The sequence below is a fragment of the Microcaecilia unicolor genome, chromosome 1 (assembly GCF_901765095.1).
Source record: "Microcaecilia unicolor chromosome 1, aMicUni1.1, whole genome shotgun sequence".
Classification (NCBI taxonomy): domain Eukaryota; kingdom Metazoa; phylum Chordata; class Amphibia; order Gymnophiona; family Siphonopidae; genus Microcaecilia; species Microcaecilia unicolor.
In genome coordinates, this window is record NC_044031.1 from 169,988,018 (window position 1) to 170,013,224 (window position 25,207).

General features: G+C 43.0%; 1 protein-coding gene across 1 annotated transcript in view; it reads left to right on the forward strand.

Moving 5' to 3' along the window:
- The window catches only part of TAX1BP1 (Tax1 binding protein 1), a 215,165-nt gene that overhangs the window by 114,720 nt on the left and 75,238 nt on the right, over positions 1–25,207 (forward strand). Inside the window, 1 exon segment of the mRNA XM_030202462.1 lies at positions 20,511–20,580. Within this exon segment, the coding sequence (XP_030058322.1) occupies positions 20,511–20,580 (70 nt within the window).

The window sequence follows — 25,207 nt, forward strand, 5'->3', positions numbered from 1 at the left end:
TCTCCCGTATCTTGCTTGCTTCCAGGAAAGACTCCACTAAGAGAAGTTACTTCTTTCATTGGAGGAGGTTTGCCGTCTGGTGTGACAGCAAGGCCCTAGATCCTCGCTCTTGTCCTACACAGACCCTGCTTGAATACCTTCTGCACTTGTCTGAGTCTGGTCTTAAGACCAACTCCGTAAGGGTTCATCTTAGTGCAATCAGTGCATACCATTACCAAGTGGAAGGTAAGCCGATCTCAGGACAGCCTTTAGTTGTTCGCTTCATGAGAGGTTTGCTTTTGTCAAAGCCCCCTGTCAAGCCTCCTACAGTGTCATGGGATCTCAATGTCGTTCTCACCCAGCTGATGAAACCTCCTTTTGAGCCACTGAATTCCTGCCATCTGAAGTACTTGACCTGGAAGGTCATTTTCTTGGTGGCAGTTACTTCAGCTCGTAGAGTCAGTGAGCTTCAGGCCCTGGTAGCCCAGTCCCCTTACACCAAATTTCATCATAACAGAGTAGTCCTCCGCACTCACCCTAAGTTCCTGCCAAAGGTCGTGTCGGAGTTCCATCTGAACCAGTCAATTGTCTTGCCAACATTCTTTCCCCGTCCTCATTCCTGCCCTGCTGAACGTCAGCTGCACACATTGGACTGCAAGAGAGCATAGGCCTTCTACCTGGAGCGGACACAGCCCCACAGACAGTCCGCCCAATTGTTTGTTTCTTTTGATCCCAATAGGAGGGGAGTGGCTGTAGGGAAACGCACCATATCCAATTGGCTAGCAGATTGCATTTCCTTCACTTACGCCCAGGCGGGGCTGGCTCTTGAGGGTCATGTCACGGCTCATAATGTTAGAGCCATGGCTGCGTCGGTAGCCCACTTGAAGTCAGCCTCCATTGAAGAAATTTGCAAAGCTGCGACGTGGGCTTCTGTCCACACATTCACATCCCATTACTGCCTGCAGCAGGATACCCGACGCGACAGTCGGTTCGGGCAGTCAGTTCTTCAGAACCTGTTTGGGCTTTAGGATCCAACTCCACCCCCCGAGGGCCCTGTTTGTTCTGTTCCAGGCTACACTCTCAGTTAGTTGGTAAATTTTTTTAGGTCAATTTCTGTTATGTCCTCGCCGTTGCGAGGCCCAATTGACCATGGTTGTTGTTTTGAGTGAGCCTGGGGGCTAGGGATACCCCATCAGTGAGAACAAGCAGCCTGCTTGTCCTCGGAGAAAGCGAATGCTACATACCTGTAGAAGGTATTCTCCGAGGACAGCAGGCTGATTGTTCTCACAAACCCGCCCGCCTCCCCTTTGGAGTTGTGTCTTCCCTTAAGAGTTTGTCTTGCTACATACTGGACTGGCCGGCTCGAGCCGGTTTCGGGCGGGAAGACGGCCGCGCATGCGCGGTGCGCGCGGGCGCGCGAGGGCTAGCAAAGGACTTTGCTAGTGAAGATTCCGATTGGAGGGGCTGCCGTGGACGTCACCCATCAGTGAGAACAATCAGCCTGCTGTCCTCGGAGAATACCTTCTACAGGTATGTAGCATTCGCTATATTCTCAGTGTAGAAGGGGTACTGGTAAATAGTGGGGTGCTCCAGGGATCTGTGCTGGAACTGCTGCTTTGTAACATATTTATAAATGATCTGGAAACAGGAATATTGACTGAAGTTAATCCAATTTTCAGATGACACAAAATTATTCAAATTTGTTAAATCACAAGAAGAGTGTGAAAAATTGCAAGAGGACCTTATGAGACTCGACATTCAAATGACATATGACATTTAATGTGAGCAAGTGTAAAATGGTGCATGTAGGGAAGGAATCCAAACTATAGTTGCATGATGCAAGGTTCCACATTAGGAGTCACCACCCAGGAAAAGGATTTAGGTGTTGTCATTGATGTATTAAAATCATCTGCTCAGTGTGCAGTAGCAGCAGCAGCTAAGGAAGCAAACAGATTGTTAGGAGTTATTAGGAAAGGAATGGAGAACAAAACGGAAAATATTATAATTCCTTTGTATCACTAGACTATGTAACCACACCTCGAATATTGTGTGCAATTTTGGTCACTGCATCTCGAAAAAGATATAGCAGAATTAGAAATGGTATAAAGGAGGGCAACAAAAATGATGAAGGAAAAGGCTAGAGGATAGGGCTCTTTAGCTTGGAGAAGAGACAACTGAGAAGAGATATGATAGAGGTCTATAAAATACTGAGTGGAATAGATAGACATGAATCACTTGTTTATTCTTTTCAAAAATACAAGGGCTAGGGGGGCACACAATGAAGCTACTAAGTAGTAAATTTAAAACAAATGAAAGAAAATATTTATTCACTCAATGTGCAATCAAACTCTGGAATTTGTTGCTAGAAAATATGGTATCTGCCAGGGGGATCTCTAGAGGCAAAGAAATGAAAGGAAAAACAGATATTAACTGGGGTTCATAGCTATGCTTTGAAAATGTAATTTGGGCAAACTTGATGAGCTGTTCAGGCTTTACTTGTCATCAATTTTTAGTTTTCTAGCGATCTGTACAGAGTTCAGGATGTATGGAATGGGGGTGTAAGAACAGTGACTGGTAGAGAAGTGCAGTGCCTAATGAGTAAAAGGTTATACATTTTATTAAGGTACAGATATGAAATCAAGCTTTTGGAAATTTGTAGCAGTGAAAATGTGGATAAGAAGGATCTGGCAGGGACACCATACAAGCAGCAGTGGAGAGATAAGTACATAAGTACATAAGTAGTGCCATACTGGGAAAGACCAAAGGTCCATCTAGCCCAGCATCCTGTCACCGACAGTGGCCAATCCAGGTCAAGGGCACCTGGCACGCTCCCCAAACGTAAAAACATTCCAGACAAGTTGTACCTAAAAATGAGGAATTTTTCCAGTCCATTTAATAGCGGTCTATGGACTTGTCCTTTAGGAATCTATCTAACCCCTTTTTAAACTCCGTCAAGCTAACCGCCCGTACCACGTTCTCCGGCAATGAATTCCAGAGTCTAATTACACGTTGGGTGAAGAAAAATTTTCTCCGATTCGTTTTAAATTTACCACACTGTAGCTTCAACTCATGCCCTCTAGTCCTAGTATTTTTGGATAGCGTGAACAGTCGCTTCACATCCACCCGATCCATTCCACTCATTATTTTATACACTTCTATCATATCTCCCCTCAGCCGTCTCTTCTCCAAGCTGAAAAGCCCTAGCCTTCTCAGCCTCTCTTCATAGGAAAGTCGTCCCATCCCCACTATCATTTTCGTCGCCCTTCGCTGTACCTTTTCCAATTCTACTATATCTTTTTTGAGATACGGAGACCAGTACTGAACACAATACTCCAGGTGCGGTCGCACCATGGAGCGATACAACGGCATTATAACATCCGCACACCTGGACTCCATACCCTTCCTAATAACACCCAACATTCTATTCGCTTTCCTAGCCGCAGCAGCACACTGAGCAGAAGGTTTCAGCGTATCATCGACGACGACACCCAGATCCCTTTCTTGATCCGTAACTCCTAACGCGGAACCTTGCAAGACGTAGCTATAATTCGGGTTCCTCTTACCCACATGCATCACTTTGCACTTGTCAACATTGAACTTCATCTGCCACTTGCACGCCCATTCTCCCAGTCTCGCAAGGTCCTCCTGTAATCGTTCACATTCCTCCTGCGACTTGACGACCCTGAATAATTTTGTGTCATCGGCGAATTTAATTACCTCACTAGTTATTCCCATCTCTAGGTCATTTATAAATACATTAAAAAGCAACGGACCCAGCACAGACCCCTGCGGGACCCCACTAACTACCCTCCTCCACTGAGAATACTGGCCACGCAATCCTACTCTCTGCTTCCTATCTTTCAACCAGTTCTTAATCCATAATAATACCCTACCTCCGATTCCATGACTCTGCAATTTCTTCAGGAGTCTTTCGTGCGGCACTTTGTCAAACGCCTTCTGAAAATCCAGATATACAATATCAACCGGCTCCCCATTGTCCACATGTTTGCTTACCCCCTCAAAAAAATGCATTAGATTGGTGAGGCAAGACTTCCCTTCACTAAATCCGTGCTGACTTTGTCTCATCAGTCCATGTTTTTGTATATGCTCTGCAATTTTATTCTTAATAATAGCCTCCACCATCTTGCCCGGCACCGACGTCAGACTCACCGGTCTATAATTTCCCGGATCTCCTCTGGAACCCTTCTTAAAAATCGGAGTAACATTGGCTACCCTCCAGTCTTCCGGTATTACACTCGATTTTAGGGACAGATTGCATATTTCTAACAGTAGCTCCGCAAGTTCATTTTTTAGTTCTATTAATACTCTGGGATGAATACCATCAGGTCCCGGTGATTTACTACTCTTCAGCTTGCTGAACTGACCCATTACATCCTCCAAGGTTACAGAGAATTTGTTTAGTTTCTCCGATTCCCCCGCTTCAAATATTCTTTCCGGCACCGGTGTCCCCCCCAAATCCTCCTCGGTGAAGACCGAAGCAAAGAATTCGTTTAATTTCTCCGCTACGGCTTTGTCCTCCTTGATCGCCCCTTTAACACCATTTTCGTCCAGCGGCCCAACCGACTCTTTGGCCGGTTTCCTGCTTTTAATGTATCTAAAAAAGTTTTTACTATGTATTTTTGCTTCCAACGCTAATTTCTTCTCAAAGTCCTTTTTTGCCCTCCTTATCTCCGCTTTGCATTTGGCTTGGCATTCCTTATGATCTATCCTGTTACTTTCAGTTGGTTCTCTTCTCCACTTTCTGAAGGATTGTTTTTTGGCTCTAATGATTTCCTTTATCTTACTGTTTAGCCACGCCGGCTGACGTTTAGTCTTTTTTCCCTTTTTTCTAATACGTGGAATATATTTGTCCTGAACCTCCAGGATGGCGTTTTTAAACAGCATCCACGCCTGATGCAAGTTTTTTACTCTGCGAGCTGCTCCTTTCAGTCTTTTTTTCACCATTTTTCTCATTTTGTCGTAATCACCTTTTCTATAGTTAAACGCTAGCGTACTTGATTTCCTAGTTTCACTTCCTTCAATGCCAATATCAAAACCGATCATATTATGATCACTGTTATCAAGCGGCCCTCGTATCGTTACCCCCTGCACTAGATCATGAGCACCACTAAGGACTAAGTCTAGTATTTTTCCTTCTCTTGTCGGCTCCTGAACTAGCTGTTCCATGAAGCTGTCCTTGATTTCATCAAGAAATCTTATGTCCCTTGCGTGTACAGATGTTACATTACCCCAGTCTATATGCGGGTAATTGAAATCCCCCATTATTATTGTGTTGCCCAGTTTGTTTGCGTCCCTGATTTCCTTTAACATTTCCGCATCCGTCTGTTCGTCCTGGCCAGGCGGACGGTAGTACACTCCTATCACTATCCTTTTCCCCTTTGCACATGGAATTTCAATCCACAGTGATTCCAAGGAGTGTTTTGCTTCCTGCAGAATTTTCAATCTATTTGATTCAAGGCTCTCGTTAATATACAATGCTACCCCTCCACCAATCCGATTCACCCTATCACTACGATATAATTTGTACCCCGGTATGACAGTGTCCCACTGGTTATCCTCCTTCCACCAGGTCTCAGAGATGCCTATTATATCTAATTTTTCATTTAGTGCAATATATTCTAACTCCCCCATCTTATTTCTTAGGCTCCTGGCATTCGCATATAGACATTTCAAACTATGTTTGTTGTTCCTAAGTACATCATGCTTAGTACTTGACAGTATTAATTGGCAATCTTTTGTCTGATTTTTATTGTTATTTAAAGATACCCGATCTACTACAATCTCTTTTGCTACCTCACTATCAGGATACTCTATCTTCCCTGTTATGGTGATATCTTTGAAAGATACCTTATCCCGAACCATGCTCTTTTGAGCGACTGTCGGCCTTCCCCCCATTTCTAGTTTAAAAGCTGCTCTATCTCCTTCTTAAACGCCGATGCCAGCAGCCTGGTCCCACTCTGGTTAAGATGGAGCCCATCCTTTCGGAATAGGCTCCCCCTTCCCCAGAATGTTGCCCAGTTCCTAACAAATCTAAAGCCCTCCTCCCTGCACCATCGTCTCATCCACGCATTGAGACTCTGGAGCTCTGCCTGTCTCTTGGGCCCTGCGCGTGGCACAGGTAGCATTTCAGAAAATGCTACCCTGGAGGATCTGGATTTCAGCTTTCTACCTAAGAGCCTAAATTTTGCTTCCAGAACCTCTCTCCCACATTTTCCTATGTCATTGGTACCCACATGTACCAAGACAGCGGACTCCTCCCCAGCACTATCTAGAATCCTATCTAGGTGACACGTGAGGTCCGCCACCTTCGCACCAGGCAGGCAAGTCACCAGGCGATCCTCACGTCCACCAGCCACCCAGCTATCTATATGCCTAATGATCGAATCACCAAGTACAACAGCTGTCCTAACCTTTCCCTCCCGGGCAACATTTGGAGATATATCCTCGGTGCGAAAGGATAATACATCCCCTGGTGGGCAGGTCCTGGCTACAGGAGTACTTCCTACTTCACCAGGGTGATGCTCTCCTTCTAGGAGACCTCCCTCCTCCAAGGTAGCACAGGGGCTACCTGACTGGAGGTGGGACTTCTCTACAACATCCCTGTAGGTCTCCTCTATGTACCTCTCTGTCTCCCTCAGCTCCATCAAGTCTGCTACTCTAGCCTCAAGGGAACGGACACGTTCTCTGAGAGCTAGGAGCTCTTTGCATCGGGCACACACATATGACACCTCACCAATTGGGAGATAATCATACATGTGACACTCAATGCAAAAGACTGGATAGCACCCCTCTCGCTGCTGGACTGCTGACTCCATCTTAGTGTTTTTTGAGTTTTTCCGTAATTTAAAACTTGCTAAAGTATTAAGGATATCAGCCTATCACTAACTTACAGTTCCTCCTTTAAACCCCAATCTTCAAATTCCGAAAGATGATAGAAAAGAGTTGTACAGTTCAAGAGAACAAAATATGCTGAGCAGCAAAGGATGGTCACTGATTTCAGAGGAAGCAGAAAAGTCAATGGGGGTGAGGCTAGGGAAGTAACTTTGAGATTTAGTTGAGAGGAGCTCACTCACTTCAGTTCATTTTGAGAGGCCATGGATTATGCAATATTGCAGATCCTAATATTAGATGATCCTCTATAAATTCAGCCTTGTAAAGGGTCACTTGAAACTAATCTTTTTCAGAGGACAAGCAGGCTTATCTGTTCTCACAAGTGGGTGACACCGACCCATATTGCCCGGTCCAGAACTTATAACCAGTATAAGTAAAGCTTTATGGCGCGCAAGACGTGCTCCACCGTGCATTCCCTAGTGCCTTCCTGCCCGCCGCAAGAACATGGTCTCCTCAGTTCTTTTTCTACTGCGGTGAGGAGAGGGCGTGTTTTTTTTACAGTCTCCTCACAGCACTCGGTCGTAAACAGCTTTTTCATGCCTTTCAGGGATTTTTGTTCGTCTAATCTTGTGTTCCCAGTTGTGGAACCCCCTCCCCCCCCCTTTTTAAAAACTTTCCCTTATTTACAAGCCATTGAGCCCATTAAAACGGGCAAGAAAGCGATCAGAGCCCCGCCGGGTCCAGCCAAGCCCCCGCCCAGGAAAGCCGCCCCGGGAGATGGTGGCAGAGGAAAGCGCCCGGGTCACAGCTGCAGCAGCTCACTGGACCTGTCTGAGTGCGCCTTGGAGCTGCTGTCGGATGATCCTCGCCCAGTGCTCGCCGGTCACCCGTAGCTCTGTTCCTGCCTCCTCTAACAACGTTGGAAGATATTTGTGACGTGCCACGCATGCGCAGAACAGCTGCGCTGTTCTGCACATGCGTGGCACGTCAGCCACTCTTATGTAGTAGGATTTTGCCTGGTCTTAAGTTTCCTTTTGTTTTTCGTCGTCATTCGGCCGCTTTTAGGCCTTGACTTCTGCTGGGAATTTTCCTTTCGTTTTTTTGCGGTGCCTGTCCCCTTTTTCAGGCACCATTGCTTCGTTTAATTTAGCCAAGAAAGTTTTTTTTTTCCTTCCATGTTCACAAAAGTTCCCAGTGGCTTTAAGCGCTGTACCCAGTTTATTCGGACAATCTCTGGGAAGGACACCCATTCCTGGTGTCTTCAGTGTCTTGAGCCTGACCATAGCCCCTCTAACTGTGTTCTCTCTCTTCGCATGAAGAGGAGAACCTAGGTTTCCAGAGAGGCTCAACGAGAGAGGATTTTTGGAGCAAAGTCTGGTTCCTTGACTTCGGCATCGATGTTGAGTATTGCATCGGGAGTGTTGGTAAGCATGGATGCTGCTAGACCCTTACACACTGGGAGCAGTGAAGTATCAAATGGGTCTCCACCTGCCTCGAGGCCTCCTGCTGTGCAAGGCCCCCCAGGACCATCCATTGTCAGATCTGACCCTGAGGCAAAGTGTGGATTCAACGTCGCCATCAGCACCGAGGAGCCTTGGTGACATGCTTCGGGTGAAGGCCAAGAAGCATCATCATCGGTCACTCTCGATGCATGGTGCCACGAGTTCCATGGAGTTGAAGGATTCAGCATCCGAGAAGCGTCGACGCTGGGAGGACCACTCCCCCTCCATACAGGAGGTGCCGATGCGTTGGTCTCCCAGCAGTGAAGACCCAGCTCCTGCATCAACCCAAGCAGCTCTGCAACCTGAGCCTGAACCGGCACCCTAGATTTTCCTAGTGTCAGCCCTCGATGAGGCCATCCCGGCCTTGCTCCCTGAGCTGCTGGATTGCCTTCTGCAACGGTGTGCATTGACATCGGGGGTGCTTGCACCTGTCCTGCCTACCGTTGTGGCACCACTTGGCCCTCAGCCTGTGGTGTGGCCTACAACACCAATGCCGCATGCGGCTCCGGTGTTGACTGACACCCAACCGGCACTTCCTTGACGTCGATGGAGGACGCTTCGCCGGAGTCGAGGCGGGAACCAACTTCTCAACACCATTCTTGAGAGCATGTTTCCTCCACATCAAGGCAGGTTCGGTGTCGACACTCCCATCAGGAGGTGTTGTCTGACACCGAAGAGGAACGCTCATGGGATTCAGAGGAGAATCCAAGGTACTTTTCCTCGGGTGAGTCCTATAGAATTCCCTCTGAACCCTCCCCTCCACCTGAAAGGAGAAAGTCTCTGGAGAGCCTTTCATTCCCTTCTTTTGTTAAGAAAATGGCTGATGCTAGCCCATTTCCTTTGGAAGTGGAGGACGAGCCCAGGGCCAAGATGCTCGAGGTCCTGGACTACACATCTCCTCCTAGAGAGGCTGTGATTGCCTCTGTCTATGAGGTACTCCAGGAAGTCCTTGTTAGGAACTGGAAGTTCCCTCTGTCGGTCTCGCTGATTCCCAAGAAGATTGACACCTGGTTTTGATAAGCTTCAGTTGCCTCACAATTCCATGGTGGTGGAATCCACTCTCAAAAGGGCCAGGAGCTTCAGAGACTATTCCTCGGCACCTCCGGGTAGAGAAGCTAGAACCCTGGATTCTGTTGGGAGGAAGATGTACCAGGCTTCAATGCTCATCTCCTGAATAAACTCGGTGCCCAAGTTGTTGGACCTGGCTGAAACGCTCCATCTGGAGCAGGCTGAGTCAGTATGCCAGTTGGCCAAGCAGCAGAAGGGGTGTTGAAAGTTCTTTGTCAAGGGCACTTATGACACTTTTGATGTGGCATCCAGGATCTCTGCTCAGAGTATAGCAATACGTAGACTCTCGTGGCTGGATCTTTGTGAATTGGAGCATTCTGTTCAGCAGAGGAGAGAAGGTTGAGGAGGTTGCTGACCAAATCAAAAAACATACAGATACCATCTTTTCTCTCTCCTGCCAGGCGCCTTCTGCATCTATCTCCTCAACTAGGAGGACTTTTGTCAAGCTAAGGTGGAGTGCCTGTTACTATCAAAGGCATAGGTACAATCCCTCGGCTCAACCCCAGCATGCTTGTTCAAGTCAACAGCGTGTGCCAAAGGCTCCTACTGCTCCCAGGCAAAGCAAGGGATGAGCTCTTGACTGGCTCCAGCAGAGCATAGCGGCAGTAAATGTGTCCTGCCCACTTAAATCACCTGTGGCCAACTAGCCACTGATATTCAATGGGACTTAACTGGGTAATGTTGTTGAATATCGACACAAAATGGCCATGTTAAAAGTGAGCTGATCAGGGGTCTGTATAGAAAACTCCACTTGATCTAAAAATGCTATCCAAAAACACAGTTGCAGTAATTCAGCCTTCAACGTCAAGTTAAAATACACCAAATGGTCTCCATTTGAGCATTTTTCGACAGCAGCTTCATTCCAAACCACACCAAAACAAAGTATTCAGTGCCGGCATCCATATAGCTAACCAGGCAAATTTAGGACAGCTATGTGGTCCTTGGCACTGAATATTGGCTGGGATCTGCACAGATAGGAAAATAAAAAAATTGTCAAGTTCCCCTCTGAACCCCCCACCCCCCATTGAGGTCCATACCCCCTCCCATCCCTCCCCCAGCTCAGTATAGGCCCCCTCCCTCTGGGCCTACCTGAAGTCTCTGGTGGTCCAGTTGAGGTGATGAGGGCAGGAGCAAACCCCACTCGCTCCTACCCAAGCAGCCGGCTTTACAAAATGGCTGCCACTACCTCTGCAGGCAGCCTCACAATACTACCAAAGTACTTGTACAACTTTCTATAGAAAGAAGCAGCATGCCTTTAGTGCTAAAGGCAAAGTTGGAGGGCTGAGAGGGTCAAGTAGAAGAAGCGCGTGAGAGTGCGGATCGCGGGGGTGGGGGTGGGTGGGTAGGTTTCAGCAGTACAGGAAGATTTGCTGGGAGAAAGAGAGAGAGATGCAGATCGGGGTGGGAGATGTTTGAGAATGACAGATGCTGGAAATAAGGGATGGTAAAAACAAAGGAAGATGGTGTCTGTGAAGAGGAGAGGAGAAATGGTGATAGAGTGGCGGGGAGAGGGAGGGGAGGGAAGAGAGAAGGGAAGAGATGATGCCCATGGAGGGGAAGTGGAGGGGATAGAAGAGAGGAGGAGACAGTGCTTATGGAAAGGGAGGGAGGAGATGGGAGAGGGAAGAGAGGAACAGAAGAGAGGAGATGGTGCTCATGAATGGAGGGGGAAGGGAAGAGATGGTGCACATGAATGGAGGGGGAAGGGAGGCGATGGAAGCTAAACAGATTTGAAAAGGAGGACAAAAAATGGAAGAAAGTTGAATGTGAAAGATGGATTTAGGGCAGGAAGTGGAGGAGGAAAAACAGAAAAAGAAATTGTGAATAGACAGGAGGCCCGGAAACAGAACTCAGAGACAGAACTGTGCACAGGGAAGCAGAACTGGAGATAGGGAACGAGATGATTAGAAAGATAAAATCACCAGACAACAAGGATAAGATGAGTGATTTTAGATTTAGTTTAGTAATTGAAATATGTCAGTTTTCAGAATTTATATCTATATATTACACTATATAGGAAGAAATGTGAGAGAGGTACTTTAGGCAATTAATCTTTCGATTAAAATTTTTGATTGATGTGCAGCACTATATTTTACTAATATCCACATCCTTTAAGAATCCAAATTTATCACCATCATTAAATTGCTTGACTTCTGTGGCCATTTGGCTGTCTACTCACCAATAAATCAATTTAAGACAACTGTATGTTGGCTTATTGGCCAGAATAAATGCCTCCTCTGTGGTTCCCTTTATACAACCTGTTACCTCATTTAGGTATCTTAGGGTTGTAGTTATTTCAGAACTTTTATACCTCATATTCCTAATACTATGAAGTCAGTTGTTGTACACTTTGTGGCTCATTTTCGAAAGAGAAAAACATCCAGAAAGTGACATAAAGCACCATTTGGACATTTTTCTTCTCAAAATATCCAAATCGGTATTTTCAAAACCTATTTTGCAGACATTGATCTATGCATGCGTCCAAATAACAAGGGGGTGTGTCAGCATTTCAAAAACTGGGATTAGGGTGTTCCTAACACTGGATGTTTTACATCCATAATGGAACAAAACAAAATGTCCAGGACTAAAACTAAGACGTTCTGGTCTAGACCTGTTTTCAGAATGAATAAGGCAGAAAAAGGTGCCCTAAATGACTTGACTAAAATTGTCTTACCAGCCTCTATGACAGCCTCAGATATTTTAAATGTCAGCAGTATGTAGGTTCCTGGAGTAGTATAATGGTCGGTTTAGTGCACTATGAAGTAGGGGCCCAGGTCCCTATCTCCCTCTACTTGTCACACTTGTGGTGGAACTGTGGCCCCCTCCCAAAGTCACCAAAACCCTACTGTACCCACATATAAGTGCCCCATAAGGGCTATTGTAGTGGGGGATAGTGTATTTTGGGTGAATTTTGGAGGGCTCAGGGGACAAGGTAAGGGAGCAAAGGTGAGATGTGTACCTGGGAGCATTTTCATGAAGTGCACACAAGTGCCCCCTAGGGTGCCCCATTGCTCTCCTGGGATGTCTGGGGGACCAATCTGCTAAAACTGCTGGATCCTTCTATATCCGAATGACTTGAATCTCTACATTTTGCACTTTCTTTTTTTTCTTCTTCTTTTTTTTTTTAATAGACCAAAAAAACAAAATGTCCAATTCACAAAACCTTGTTCGAAACAGTATTTAAAAAAAAAAAAAAAAAAAAAAAAAAGTTTCTTTTTCGAAAATGACCTTCTTTCCTATTCGGATTTTGGACATTTTGTGTAAAACGTCCAAAGTCAGGCTTAGATGTCATATCGAAAATGCCCCTCTTTGTCAGTGTAGTCTGTGGCTATTTTAACAGTGATATTCTTCATACATACATGCATTCTTGTTTTCTAAGCTAGACTACTGCAGAGTAGCCTATGCAGGGGTCTCACTATCAGCTAAAATACCTTTAGATGGTACAAAATACAACAGAATACAAAAGAAAGCACAAAAGGGCCCCCAGAACTGGAACAATGGTACAATCTTTAATGGACAAGATCCATTAAAGATTGTACCATTGTTCCAGTTCTGGGGGCCCTTTTGTGCTTTCTTTTGTATTGCTATGTTCAGTGTACGTTTGGACCCTCTCTGGTTTTGCTGTCACAAAATACAACTGCTCATTTCTTACGCCATGTATACAGATTTGATTACGTTAGTCCATTATTGTTTCATCTTCATTGACTTCTGTCTCATTTTGTGTGTAGTTTAAAATCCGTTTAGCCTTCATGGCTCTTCATGAGGATTCCCCCTAGTATCCTGACATCAGTAGTCCTTTCCTGTGTTCTCTTCTGCTGTCTAAGATCACTTAATGACCACTATTTGGTTCTTCCTTCTTCCCCTGCCATTGCCTGCTTAGAATCTACAAGGCAGCATGCATTTTTCTTTCTAGTCACATCAAATTGGAATATTCCTCTCTTGCAATTAAGAGCAGAAACGTCTATTCAGAATTTTAAATTAAATCTTAAGGACCCACCTGTTTCAATTGACCTTTGAGATTATGGGAGTGCAGCTGTTTACCTGGTCCCTTTCTTGTTATAGTGCTTTTCTTACTCCCTGTGTGAATGGAGTTACTTTCCTGATTGTATGTAGTTCTTTTTCAGTTTTCATTCTTATGTATTTTATTTATAAACTGCTTTGATCTGTGAGTCAGCAAGAGCAGTATGTCAGGTATCATAGTAGATGACAACAGATAAATACCTGAATGCTCCATCCAGTCTTCCCATCAATTCATGTTTCAACTTGATCCTGATCTCTGTCTGCCATTTTTGGGACACAGACCGTAGAAATTCACCTAGCACTGGCCTTATCTCTCAACTATTGGAGTTGCTTTCAGACCCCTCTCCAGCACTTGCTAATCTGTCTTGCCACATACGGGAGGTATTGGGGGGGGGGGGGGGGGGGGGGGAGGGACAGACTGTTGAAGTCTGCCTGGTACTGGCCTTAGTTTCTCACAGCCAGAGTCTCTGTCAAAGTACCACTCAATACATCAACATGCATACAGGGTGAGGCAAAAAAAAAGTAATCCCCTAGAGTTTTTCCTGTTTTCTCAGCAATCGCTTGGAATTTCAATGTGAAATTGTACAGCTTTATTTTGTTACTATTTGTTTATGGGCCGAGTGGAATGAGATTATCTTTAAACATGGTGAAGTTACAGACTTTTCAGTGTAACCACTCAGCAGTTTTTGTGTGTTCAAAAATGTTTGCACTGTAAAACTACCATTATTTGGGGGGGAAAAAAGGGGTACCAGTTTACGACATCACAGCGATGTAGACTTTTGTCTGGAGAGCAATGTTGGAGGCCTGTCGCAAGTTCCCAAAGCCACATAAATCGCGAAACTGAAGGAAGCGCTGCAGATGATCTGGGATAGCTTGCCACAGGGACCAGTTGACAAGGCTGTTGAGAACTTACCAAAGCAGGGGGAGTGGCTAAGATGGCGGCGTGAGGCTGAGCTGCAGCCACACTTCTTACCTGTTGACAATATTATTTCTTTTCCTTGAAGATGCCATATACTAAATGAAAGGGTGTTGTCCAAGAAGTTCCCTCAGCCACCCAGACTGCCTCTCCAGTGCAACAGTTGATTATGCGGTATGCAACGAAGACCCCCATATTTTGAACTGGAGAGCTGGGCCCGGCATTAGCGGTGAGTGAAGGAGCACTCTCCACTTTTGGGCTGGATGTTAACTTGTCGCCTCTGGAACTTGCTCGACCACTTCCGCCTCCTGAACCGACAGTGACGATGGATTCTTCCCCTGCGGAAGTCGCTTGTGGGCAGCTCCATGTTGAGGGTGGATTTGCTTCTGAATTTAATCAGGAAGGGAGTAATATCGGAGACTGGCTGGCTGTGGAAACATCAGCTGAGCCCTTGACTGTGCTGTTGCTGGAGAGCATTTGGAGAGTTCTCCAGAAGTTGGATGCAAATGTTGAAAAATCCACAGGAGAAATATCTGCTTTAGTGAGGAAGTTTGAACTTAAGACTATGGTTGATGCAAGAAAAGAGTTTTCTGATCAGATCAGTGCCGTAGCGAGGGCTAATGGCACCCGGGGCGGGTCTCTGCGGCGCACCCCCCCCCCCCCGGACCGCATTCTTACCTGCAGGAGGGCCGATCCGCCCCGAATGCACGTCACTCAGAGCTGCATCGGCCCCGCTGGTTCCCTGTTCTCTCTGCCCCAGAACAGGAAGTAACTTGTTCCGGGGCAGAGGGAGCAGGGAACCAGCAGGGCCAGCACCCCTCCTGAGCGCGTGCACCCGGGGCGGACCGCCCCTCCCACCCCCCCTTCCTACGCTACTGGATCAGATTTGCTCTGTTAAGACCGATGTCAAAGCTTTGCAAGATATTTCATTAGTCTTAAAGATAAAAGTGTGATCCATAGAAAGATCGAGCAGATTGAATTTGAGTCTACTGAACTTCCCTAAAGCCCCTGGGATTTCACCAGTTGATTGCTTCAGAAAGTATTGACTGGAAGTTTTGATGTTTTCCTCAGAATCTATACCTTCGTTGAATAAAATATATACCTTTTAAGTCTCCTGGTGACCCAAGTGAGGCTGTGTTACAAAAAGAACAACAAGGGAATTTGAATGTGTCAGCTTTGTTGGAAGTTTTTTTGAATGAAAACTCTGAGTGTGTGACTGATTGCCTCATTGTTTTCAAACAACATCTTAATGCTGTCATGAGGTTATTTTCATAACTCTCAAACTTTTTTTTGTGTGGGAAGAAGGTCTGGATTTACCTGGATGTGACTAAACAGACTTAAGATTGCAGGAAAGCATTTTTAGCCATTGCATTAAGATATATTGTCATTGGGGGCATCACTTTTGCTAGCTTATCCCTGCAAGTGTTTAGTAAAGTATATGGGAATGAAATATACTTTCAACCAGAACAGTTGAAGACTTTCGTGGATATGGAGAAAATTATTACTGGATTGCTTTAGCAAGTGATATAGTTATACTGTGGGGTTTCTCATGTTATTAGCCTTACTTTAGTCTTTTGAGTTTTCCTCTTTAATTGACCTCCGTGTTAAATTGCAACTCCTTCCTTGGATATAGTAGCCTAAGAAGGATTGTTTGCTTCCTTCCATTTTTCTGTAACAAATAATTTGACTTGTAAGATAATTTGATAATGAAAAAAAAACTTACCAAAGAGACTGAAAGCCTGTGTTAAAGCTGGGGGTGGACATTTTGAGCATTCACAGTGACTGAAATTCTGACACGTTGTTAATGTTGTTTGAAAGACATTATTTTACTGTGATTTAGTTCTAACATTTTAACATGTAAAAATCGCTAGGTAGTAATGTTAAAATGTCAGCAACATAAGATAATAAAATGTTGTCTAGTAGTAAGTATGACTAAGAATGTAAATTTTCTCATTGAAATTCAAAGCGGTTGCTGAGAAAATAGCAAAAAGCTTTAGGAGGTTACTTTTTTTTTGCCTCACTCTATACAGTCATATATATATATATATTTTTATACCATCCTCTTTCTAATTAGGGATCCTCTGTTCATCCCATGCTTTTTTGGAATTCGATCACCATTTTTGTCTCCATCACCTCCCTAGGGAGGGTATTCCAGGTGTCAGCCATCCTCTCTGTGAAAAAGTATTTTCTGCTGTTACTCCTAAGTCTAGCACTCCACCTCCTCAATTCATGTCCTCTAGTTTTACCATTTCCCCATCTCTGGAAAAAATCTGTTTGTGTAGTAATACTTTCAAGTATTTAAAAATCTGTATCATATCTTCCCTATCTCTCCTTTCTTTCTGGGGTTTACATATTCAGTTCTTCCAGTCTCTTTTCATACGTCTTTTGACGCAAGCACCATACTATTTTCATCACTTTCCTCTGAAATGCTTCGTCTTTTTATGTCCTTAGCAAGGTACAGCCGCCAAAATTGAAGACAATACTCCAAGTGGGGCCTCACCAGACTGGTACAATGGTATCAATACCTACTTTCTTCTGCTAGTTATTCCTCTCTTTATGCAGTCCAGTATACTTCTCAGTCCAGCCACTACCTTGTCACACTATTTTGTCATTTTTGAGATCCTCAAACAGTCTCTCTCATGGTCCCTTTTCTTTTCCTAAATTATTTTTATTTTTTAAATAAATTTTGCAGTATATATCAAGAAAATCTTGAAGCACGTCAAGCATGATTATAGGAAGACAATCTAGGAATCTAGAAAATATTATCAAATTAGATTAGACCTCATAAAGGGAGGGATTCCGACCCATAAAACCAGAGGAAGTTAGTCTAAATAAGAAAAATAATTAACAAAGAAATTATAGAGTATTGATCTGTAACATGATCAATGATGGTTCTTTAAGTGGCTTGAGATGCCAGAGGAGTTCACAATGAAATCCCTGTACCCTCTAAGAAAAATTGTAATTAGGAGGGTTCATGAAACACTAATTCAGGAAAGTTAAACATTCACAAGGAAATCTCAATTGAAACCTAGCTCCCAAGGGTGCTACATAAGGCTTATATGCTAAGAACTTCTTCCTACGTGTTTGAGTCCACTTAGATATATCAGGAAAAATAGAAAGTTTCTCTCTTTAAAAAAAAAATCCATAAATCTGAAAAAGAGGAGCAATAATGCCTTTTTGTCCTGCAAGAAAACAAAAGTTACCAATAGTGTTGATGTGGAAACCTATCCAAAATTTGAGTTATATTTAAGCTGTCAGAAGAAACCTCCATAACTAAATTAGCAGTTGGAGAGCTTCAATGTTTTCTAGGAACTGGGAGATAGTAAATCTTATGTAGAGGTGGAAAACCAGAGTTAGAATAATTAAGCTTCTCCTTTTAAAATCTGTAAAACAGATCTTTTGGAATATTGTCAAGTCCCTTTCTGTGCATATCAACCACTTACATCCCAATGTATACAGCTCCCTAGGATTTTTATTCCCCAAGTGCATCATTCTGTATTTCTTTGCATTGAACTTTAACTGACAAAACATTAGACCAGCGGTTTTTAACCCAGTTCTTGGGGACCACTTCACCAGTCAGGTTTTCAAATATCCACAATGAATATGATGAGAGAGATTTGCATGCGCTACCTTCTTGGTATGCAGATCTGTGTCATGCATATTCATTGTAGATATTCTGAAACCTGACTGGCCAAGTGGTCCCTGAGGACTTGGTTGAAAACCACTGGTCTAATGTTTTGTCAGTTAAAATTTAATGCAAAGAAGTGCAAAATGATGGTTCACCACTTTTGAGTCCTAACTTCAGCCTTTCAAGTTTATTCAAGAGCCTCCTATGTATTTTGTTTTGTCACTGCTGATGCTGGTCTGGGAAAAGAGGGATGGGGGTGGGGGTGCAGCATGAGGTAGATAGGCTTGGTGCTCCTACTGTGTGGCAGGCAAGAGCTGCTGCACAGCCTCTTAAAAGGAGTGCAGCCGCATAGCTTAGAGGAAACATTGCTCAACACTTATGTAAGATATATTAGTTACTACAAGAAAACTATCTACAAGGTAGTTCTGTGCATTTATGTATTTATGTGGTTTTCCATCTGGTGTTTTATAGTTATGACCTTATTTGGTGTCCTCATGATGCCATTACTGCACTACCTGTACTTCTCTGTCAACTGGGTCTACAGACATTTTCCGTTTATTTTGACATTCTCTCAGTCTATGATGTCCCCATCAATAGACTCTCGGCTTAACAATGTCCAGTTATTTCTTGATTCATTCAAGGGTTGTCTTCATGTCAAACATTGCAGAAACCGTCCTTGTTGTTGGGACCTTAGTCTTGTATTTAAAACTGATTTTTGAACTAGTGCTGTCTGTTTCCTTTAATCATGTTACCTGGAAAGTGCTTTCCCATAGCAGTTATTTTGGTTAGAAGAATAAAATAGCTGAACTAAAGGCCTAAGTCATCTCCGTATCATATACAGTAACATAATTCTTTGTACTTATCCTGCGCTGTCAAAGGTAGTTAAACCAAGATGGTACTCCAATTATCCAGTAAAGTGTAACCTCATCAGATTGGAATCGCTGCTTCTACTAAGGTTTTCATGAAATCTGCTTTATTAGATGTCATATGTGAAGCAGCAACTTGATCATGCCATCACTTCACATTTATTGCTTAGACTAGTCCACAATAAGTGAGAAGGTATTTGGTTGATCTGTGCAGGCCAATTTGTCTTTGTATCATTGACAGGCATAGGAGCCAACATTTCAAAATTATTGGGAGTGCTAAGTCCAATGGAAATAACCTCTCCCTGGACACATACAGGGAATTTTCTCAGTATTAGGGGTGCTCAAGCACCTACAGAGCTGGCTCCTATGTTGTCAGGTTTTGTATCTTTCTTTATAATGAGGATGATCCTGCACAGACATTTCATAGATGAATGAGCAGCCTTGAGCTTGGGAATCACGCACTTATGTGCCTGATTCAACCCTACTTCTTGATGGAAATGTCGTCTTTGTTTCTTACCTGTAACACGTGTTTTCTGTAGACAACAGAAACAATCAGGCATATAATCCCTTCCACTTCTTGAGAAGTGAATTCCTTCTTAAAGCTATGGAAATAACTGTGGTGCAGAGGAGACTAGCATGCACAGGAAGGGCCTTTGCACAGTGCTCAGGGAGAGTTGTTGCATTCTGTGCTCAGTGTCACCCACTTCTGTGCTTGATCAGTGGTGCTGTCCACAGAAAACACCTGATGGACATAAGAAACAATACTAAAACTGTATATCCCCCTCTATTTTCCTTCCAGTGATGAAATGTGGAATGCCCATTACTAAATTAAAGTTGTGAAGGGGCAAACCATTTTACACTAGTTTGGGATTCGTAGGGAAAATGGGCATAACTGGTAGATGATAACTTTGGTAAAAGTCTTAGAAGTAGGAGCATGCTAGTGAGTGTGTAAATAGGAGCATGCTGTTATATAAACTGGGTGTGGAACTGAGAGGGTAAGTATGAGATGTTTATTAATATTGAAATAACTAGATATATTATTTTGTATGCTACAAATAGTAAGAATTATCATTGATGTAACTGGGTAAATATCCATGTGAGCTGGTAAAAACTAAAATTAAAAGAAATGCACATCAATTCCAGAATAACTAAATTTGAATTTCTAAATAGGTATATTTTAAATATTCTATTGAAATGATCTTCTATAAGTAAATCATATCGTTTATTCACATTCTTTAACTGCAGGTTTCAGATGGGGTTTTTTTTTTAAGGGCTGAATGGTTTCTTTTTGAGTAATTGTTACTCTTGGCTTGTCAGTTGACCATGTCATATAAGCGATGTATTAAGTCTCTGAGTGCTGACAGCCTTATGCTGTGGATATCTTAATATTTCTTACCAAGCCAAGCTTGAGGTTTGGCAAGTAGGAACTTGCAGGGTGAAAAATAAAATGAACATAACCTTTCACTATCTCCCTGTTTCCATCCCAAAAGAAAAGATTGCAGGTCCATGAAATTACAGAGACAACTGTTCATGCATGGACTGCAGGGACCCACCTCACCAATATAGACACCTTCTTCATCAGTTCCTTTCATATTCCACATATGATATGTAGAAGTGTTGATTTAGGGATCATGTAATTTTAATTAGCATCCCTAATATATTTAAATTTTCTTATTCAGAAAGTGGCGGACCCCTCAACAAACAATGACACCAATCCATCAGTGGCTGCTGATACACAACAATCTCCAGGTATTAACCAATTTGTTTGTTTCTGGACTAGATTTCAGCAAAAAGTTCTTGTAATGTACTGCAAATAGTATAGGCGGGGCTATAAAAGTGTCAAGACATATTTAGTAAATTTCACAGAAATTTATGGCTAAATGAAGTGCAAGGGTACAGCAAACATCTTTTTAAAGAAATTGCTTCCTTGCAAATAGACACAAATAAAAATTTTATGATAGAGAGGACAATATATGTTGACACAAGAGAAAAGCAGATTAATAGTGGCATACCACTATAGAGATTTCCACTGACATTCGTAAATTATTTATAAAGTTCCAGTAAGCAGTTAAAACTTACTGTTTTTCATTTGAATGGCTCTCTTCACTGGAACACGGGAAAAAATCAAAGGCTGTTGTCATACCTTGTTGATAGGTGATTGTGAGACATTTCAAGAAGTCCCTGAATGATACAGACTGTTTGTCAGGAGCAGAATGGTAAAAGCTTGCTTTTGGTTTATTTATTTATTTTTTTTTTGGGGGGGGGGGGGGGGGGGGGGGGGGGGGGGGGGTGTTCTAATGGTTGTTTTATCTACCTTTGATACCTTTAACAATTACATTCTATTGTGTCTGTAATCTTGGGGATAGAGCCTATATAAAGATAAAATATATTTTTTTAATGTAGACAGTTCAACAGTACCAGTGTCTAATTGAAGGTGGCTTAAATCAAGGATTCCCCTGGGATTAGCATTGTTAAACAAAAGAGGTATAGCTACTTATGGAGCTGATGCAGAAAACTTTTGGGTAGCATTGTGCATGTACTACAAGGTATATGTAGGCCTGTGACACATTAATGGGTCAGGTGCAGAAGTTAGCTCGCAAGGTTGCACAGCATATTTAAATCAATGGTGAATAGAATATTAGCAATTTCACCCTAATGCAGAGAAGTTTTGAAGGGAGCACAATGCCAGCACAATGTAAGAAAATTGCTGCCAGGTCTGAAGTTGAATAGAAGGGCTTTGCCACCCCTTTCTGCGTGGAGCAGAAAAGCTAATACCCCCCCCCCCCCCAACCGTGGTAGTCTGGTGCCGCCTCTCCCACACCTCCTTTCCTGGTTATTTAAAAAAAATTCCTGTTGTCCAGTAGCACCCATCTCCCCCCCCTGCCCCCCGGAAACAGTAAAATAAATAGAATGTAAAATAAATAAATCCCTGGTGTCTAGTGGCATCCTCCACCCTGACACCTCCCCAGATCCTTCAAATCCCCATAGCTTTGAAAGAAGCATGAGGCTTGCCCACTCACTTCTGCCTTGGCACTGCCATCTTTGAAAATGGTGGCACCAGACTCCACATGGTTCACTCCTTTATTTGGCAGACACACCACTCAGTTGTGGGGTCAGGCGCTGCCATTTTCAGAAATGGTGGCACTAAGATGGGAGCAAGTGGGCATCGCTCCTACCTCTTTCAAAGGTAAGGGTGTTTGGAGAGCCTGGGGGGGAGGGTTTAAGGAGAGAAACATGAGATCTTTTCTTACAGTTGGGGCGAAGGAGGGATGGAAGGGAGGGAGGGAGGGGTGAGTATCTAGACATCAGGGAAATTTCTTTTATATATTGGAGGGGAGGGTCTGGTCGAAGGGGGATAGTGGGTATCCATTGTCATGCATCAGTTCGAGGGGAGGGGATGGAAGGGAGCTGATGCAGATTGGCCATAGCCTGCTTTTAAAATAATTTTTCTTAAATTGACACTCTAGCTGTCAGTGCATGAGCTGTTGTCACTCACACCCTACAGGAAGGGTGAGTTTTTGAAGTGAGCTGCTCAGTGCGTGTTAGCGGGCAAAAAAAAAAGAATGCTAGGAATTATTAAGAAAGGGATGTTAAATACGACTGAGAATACTTTAATAATGCCTCTGTATTGCTCCATGGTGCGACCTCATCTTGGGTATTGTGTGCAATTCTGGTTCTTATTAAAAATAATATAGCAGACTTAGAAAAGGTTCAAAGAAGGATGACCAAAATGATTAAGGGTATAGAACTCCTCTCATATGAGGAAAGGCTTGAGGTTAGGACTGTTCAGCTTGGAAAAGACAGCTGGGGGGGGGGGGGTATGATAGAGGTCTACAAAATACTGAGTGGTGTAGAATGGGTAAACGTAAATTGTTTTTTTTTTACTCTTTAAAAAAGTATAAAGACTCGGGGACACTTAAAGAAGCTACATGATACTACTTTTAAAATGAGCAGGAGGAAATTATTTTTACTCGATGAATAGTTAAGCTCTGGAACTTGTTGCCAGAGGATGTAGTATCAGTGGCTAGTGTATCTGGTTTTAAAAAAGGTTTGGACAAGTTGCTGGAGTAAAGGTCCATAGACTGCTATTGAGAATAGACATGGAGAAAGTCACTGCTTGTCCCTGGGATCAGTAGCATGGAATGTTGCTACTACCTGGGATTCTGACAGTTACTTGTGACCTGAATTGATTGGAAGCAGAATACTGGGCTTGATGGACCATTGGTCTGACCCAGTATGGCTTGGTTTTTAACGAGGCAGTAATTTGCTCGCTCATTGCATATGGCATACTGCATTTTATTTTATTTATTTTTTTCGCTAATTTCGCAATAGAAGCTGCATACTGAGCTGGCTGTATTACATGACTTTCTGCATCAGCCCCTGTATCTTATTGGTCAGATGGTTTGGTGTATATGGGGCAATTCTGTAACCCAGTTTAGTGATTCCCAAACCTGCCCCCCTGGAGGAACCCCAGCTAGTAAGATTTTCAAGATATCCACAATAAATATTCATGAAACCCGATTTGCATGCACTTCTTCCTTGGTATGTAAATGTATTTCATACATATTCATTGTGAATATTCTGACTGGTTGGGGTTCCCCCAGACCAGGTTTGGTAATCACTGGCCTAGGTGTTCACATTTACACATGTAAATGTTTAGAATACTAGCATGTAAGTGCTATTCTGCAAATACCTGCTTAATTAATTTATTTTATTTGTGCATTCTTGTATTCCACTGTTATCCAAAAACAAGTTTCAGTTCAAAGTAGTTTACAAATTACATTCTGGTTTACAGTTACAGTATTGCTTTACATTTTACAGTGCAGTTGAGGCTTATAGTGATGGCTTACAATTACAGTTTTAATTTTAGTTGGGACTTAGGATAGTTTCTGCTTAACTTAACCTTGTGTGTATTTGTAAGGAACATATATAAAGACAGAGGTGGAGCTCCCATTTAGGTGTGAAACGTGCAGAATCCTGTAAGTTACATGCATCCCTGCTACACTTAGGTGTTCACGCTTATACCAGGTCTACGGTTGACATAAGTGTGAGTGCCTAAATGTTAGAGACAGTAATACCGAGTTACACTTAGTATTCTATAGCAGAACTTAAGTGCCTACTTTCCATTATAGAACAGATCCCTCTGGGTGCTTAGTTGGAAGTGTCCAGTTGTAGAATTTCTTCTTTGGGATCTAATCCAGGTGAAGCCTTGAACACTGTCTGTTTGTTAGGCGTGGCCTGCGAGACACAAACTTTTGATGTTTCTGTGGTAGTAATCTTTCACTTGCCTCTTGCGTTCCTCTCGTTACAATGAAGTTCCTTTCTTTTAACGATTTAATTTATCGCATTGACATTTATTGAAAGGCAGTATAGAAAATAGAAATAAACATGATCATAATAAGCTGCTGTTGCGCTAGAAAATGACAGAGATACTTAAGATATGTCACATATTCAGTTTGGAGGCCACAGTTCCTTTTACACCATATTTCAAAATAAAGGGACACTTATTTTCTCTCTCCAAGAAATAAATATATGGGTATACGATAATAAAACTTAGCTCACAAATAGGCTTATGATAGCACTATAAAATGATTAATTAATGAAATACTTAGTATGATTAGTGTTCTTTGTAAACTTCAAATAATAAAGATATTTTGAAACATATCCTGGAGGAGTGGAAGTACTTGGAACAGCCCTCATTGATGACATTGTTAAGCAGTGGCATAATCATCTTCGTGCATACATCACAGCAGGTGGTGGACATTTTGAACGTGCACTTTAAACTGTCAGTCCAAATAACTTAAATTTGTCAAATGTTTGTATAGTAATTGTTTTTGAGCATATTGTCTAGTGTTCACATTTATCATTTTCATTTATTTCTGTGACATTTTGAAGTACTTTTATGTGAAATTTACAAAATATATTTATCACATATTTGCATGATCGTTTTGTAGCTATCTTATTTGTGAGAAGTTTTATTATTATAAACCCAGCAACTGGCACGTATCACCATCATAGAGAGAGTAAACCCATCTTTGTCCAGCCTCTAGTAGTTTATTTTGGGGCCATTTTACTAAAGCTTAATTGCGCTCTTAAAAAATGGTCTTCTTGGCATCTAGAGCACACTAAGCTTTAATAAAAGGCCCCCTTTATGTGGGGCTTGCTTCTAATGAAGTCTTTCATCATGCTATCTGTAGCATCTTGGGTCCTCAGTATCTTAATTCATTTGATGAAAGCTACTTTTGAGCCACTAGATTTCTGTGATCTGACATACCTGACTTCGAAGGTCCTGTTTTTTGGTGGTGGTGGTGGTGGTAACTTTAGCTTGCAGATTCTGTGAGTGTCAAGATCCTAGTGACTTATCCATCCTGCACTA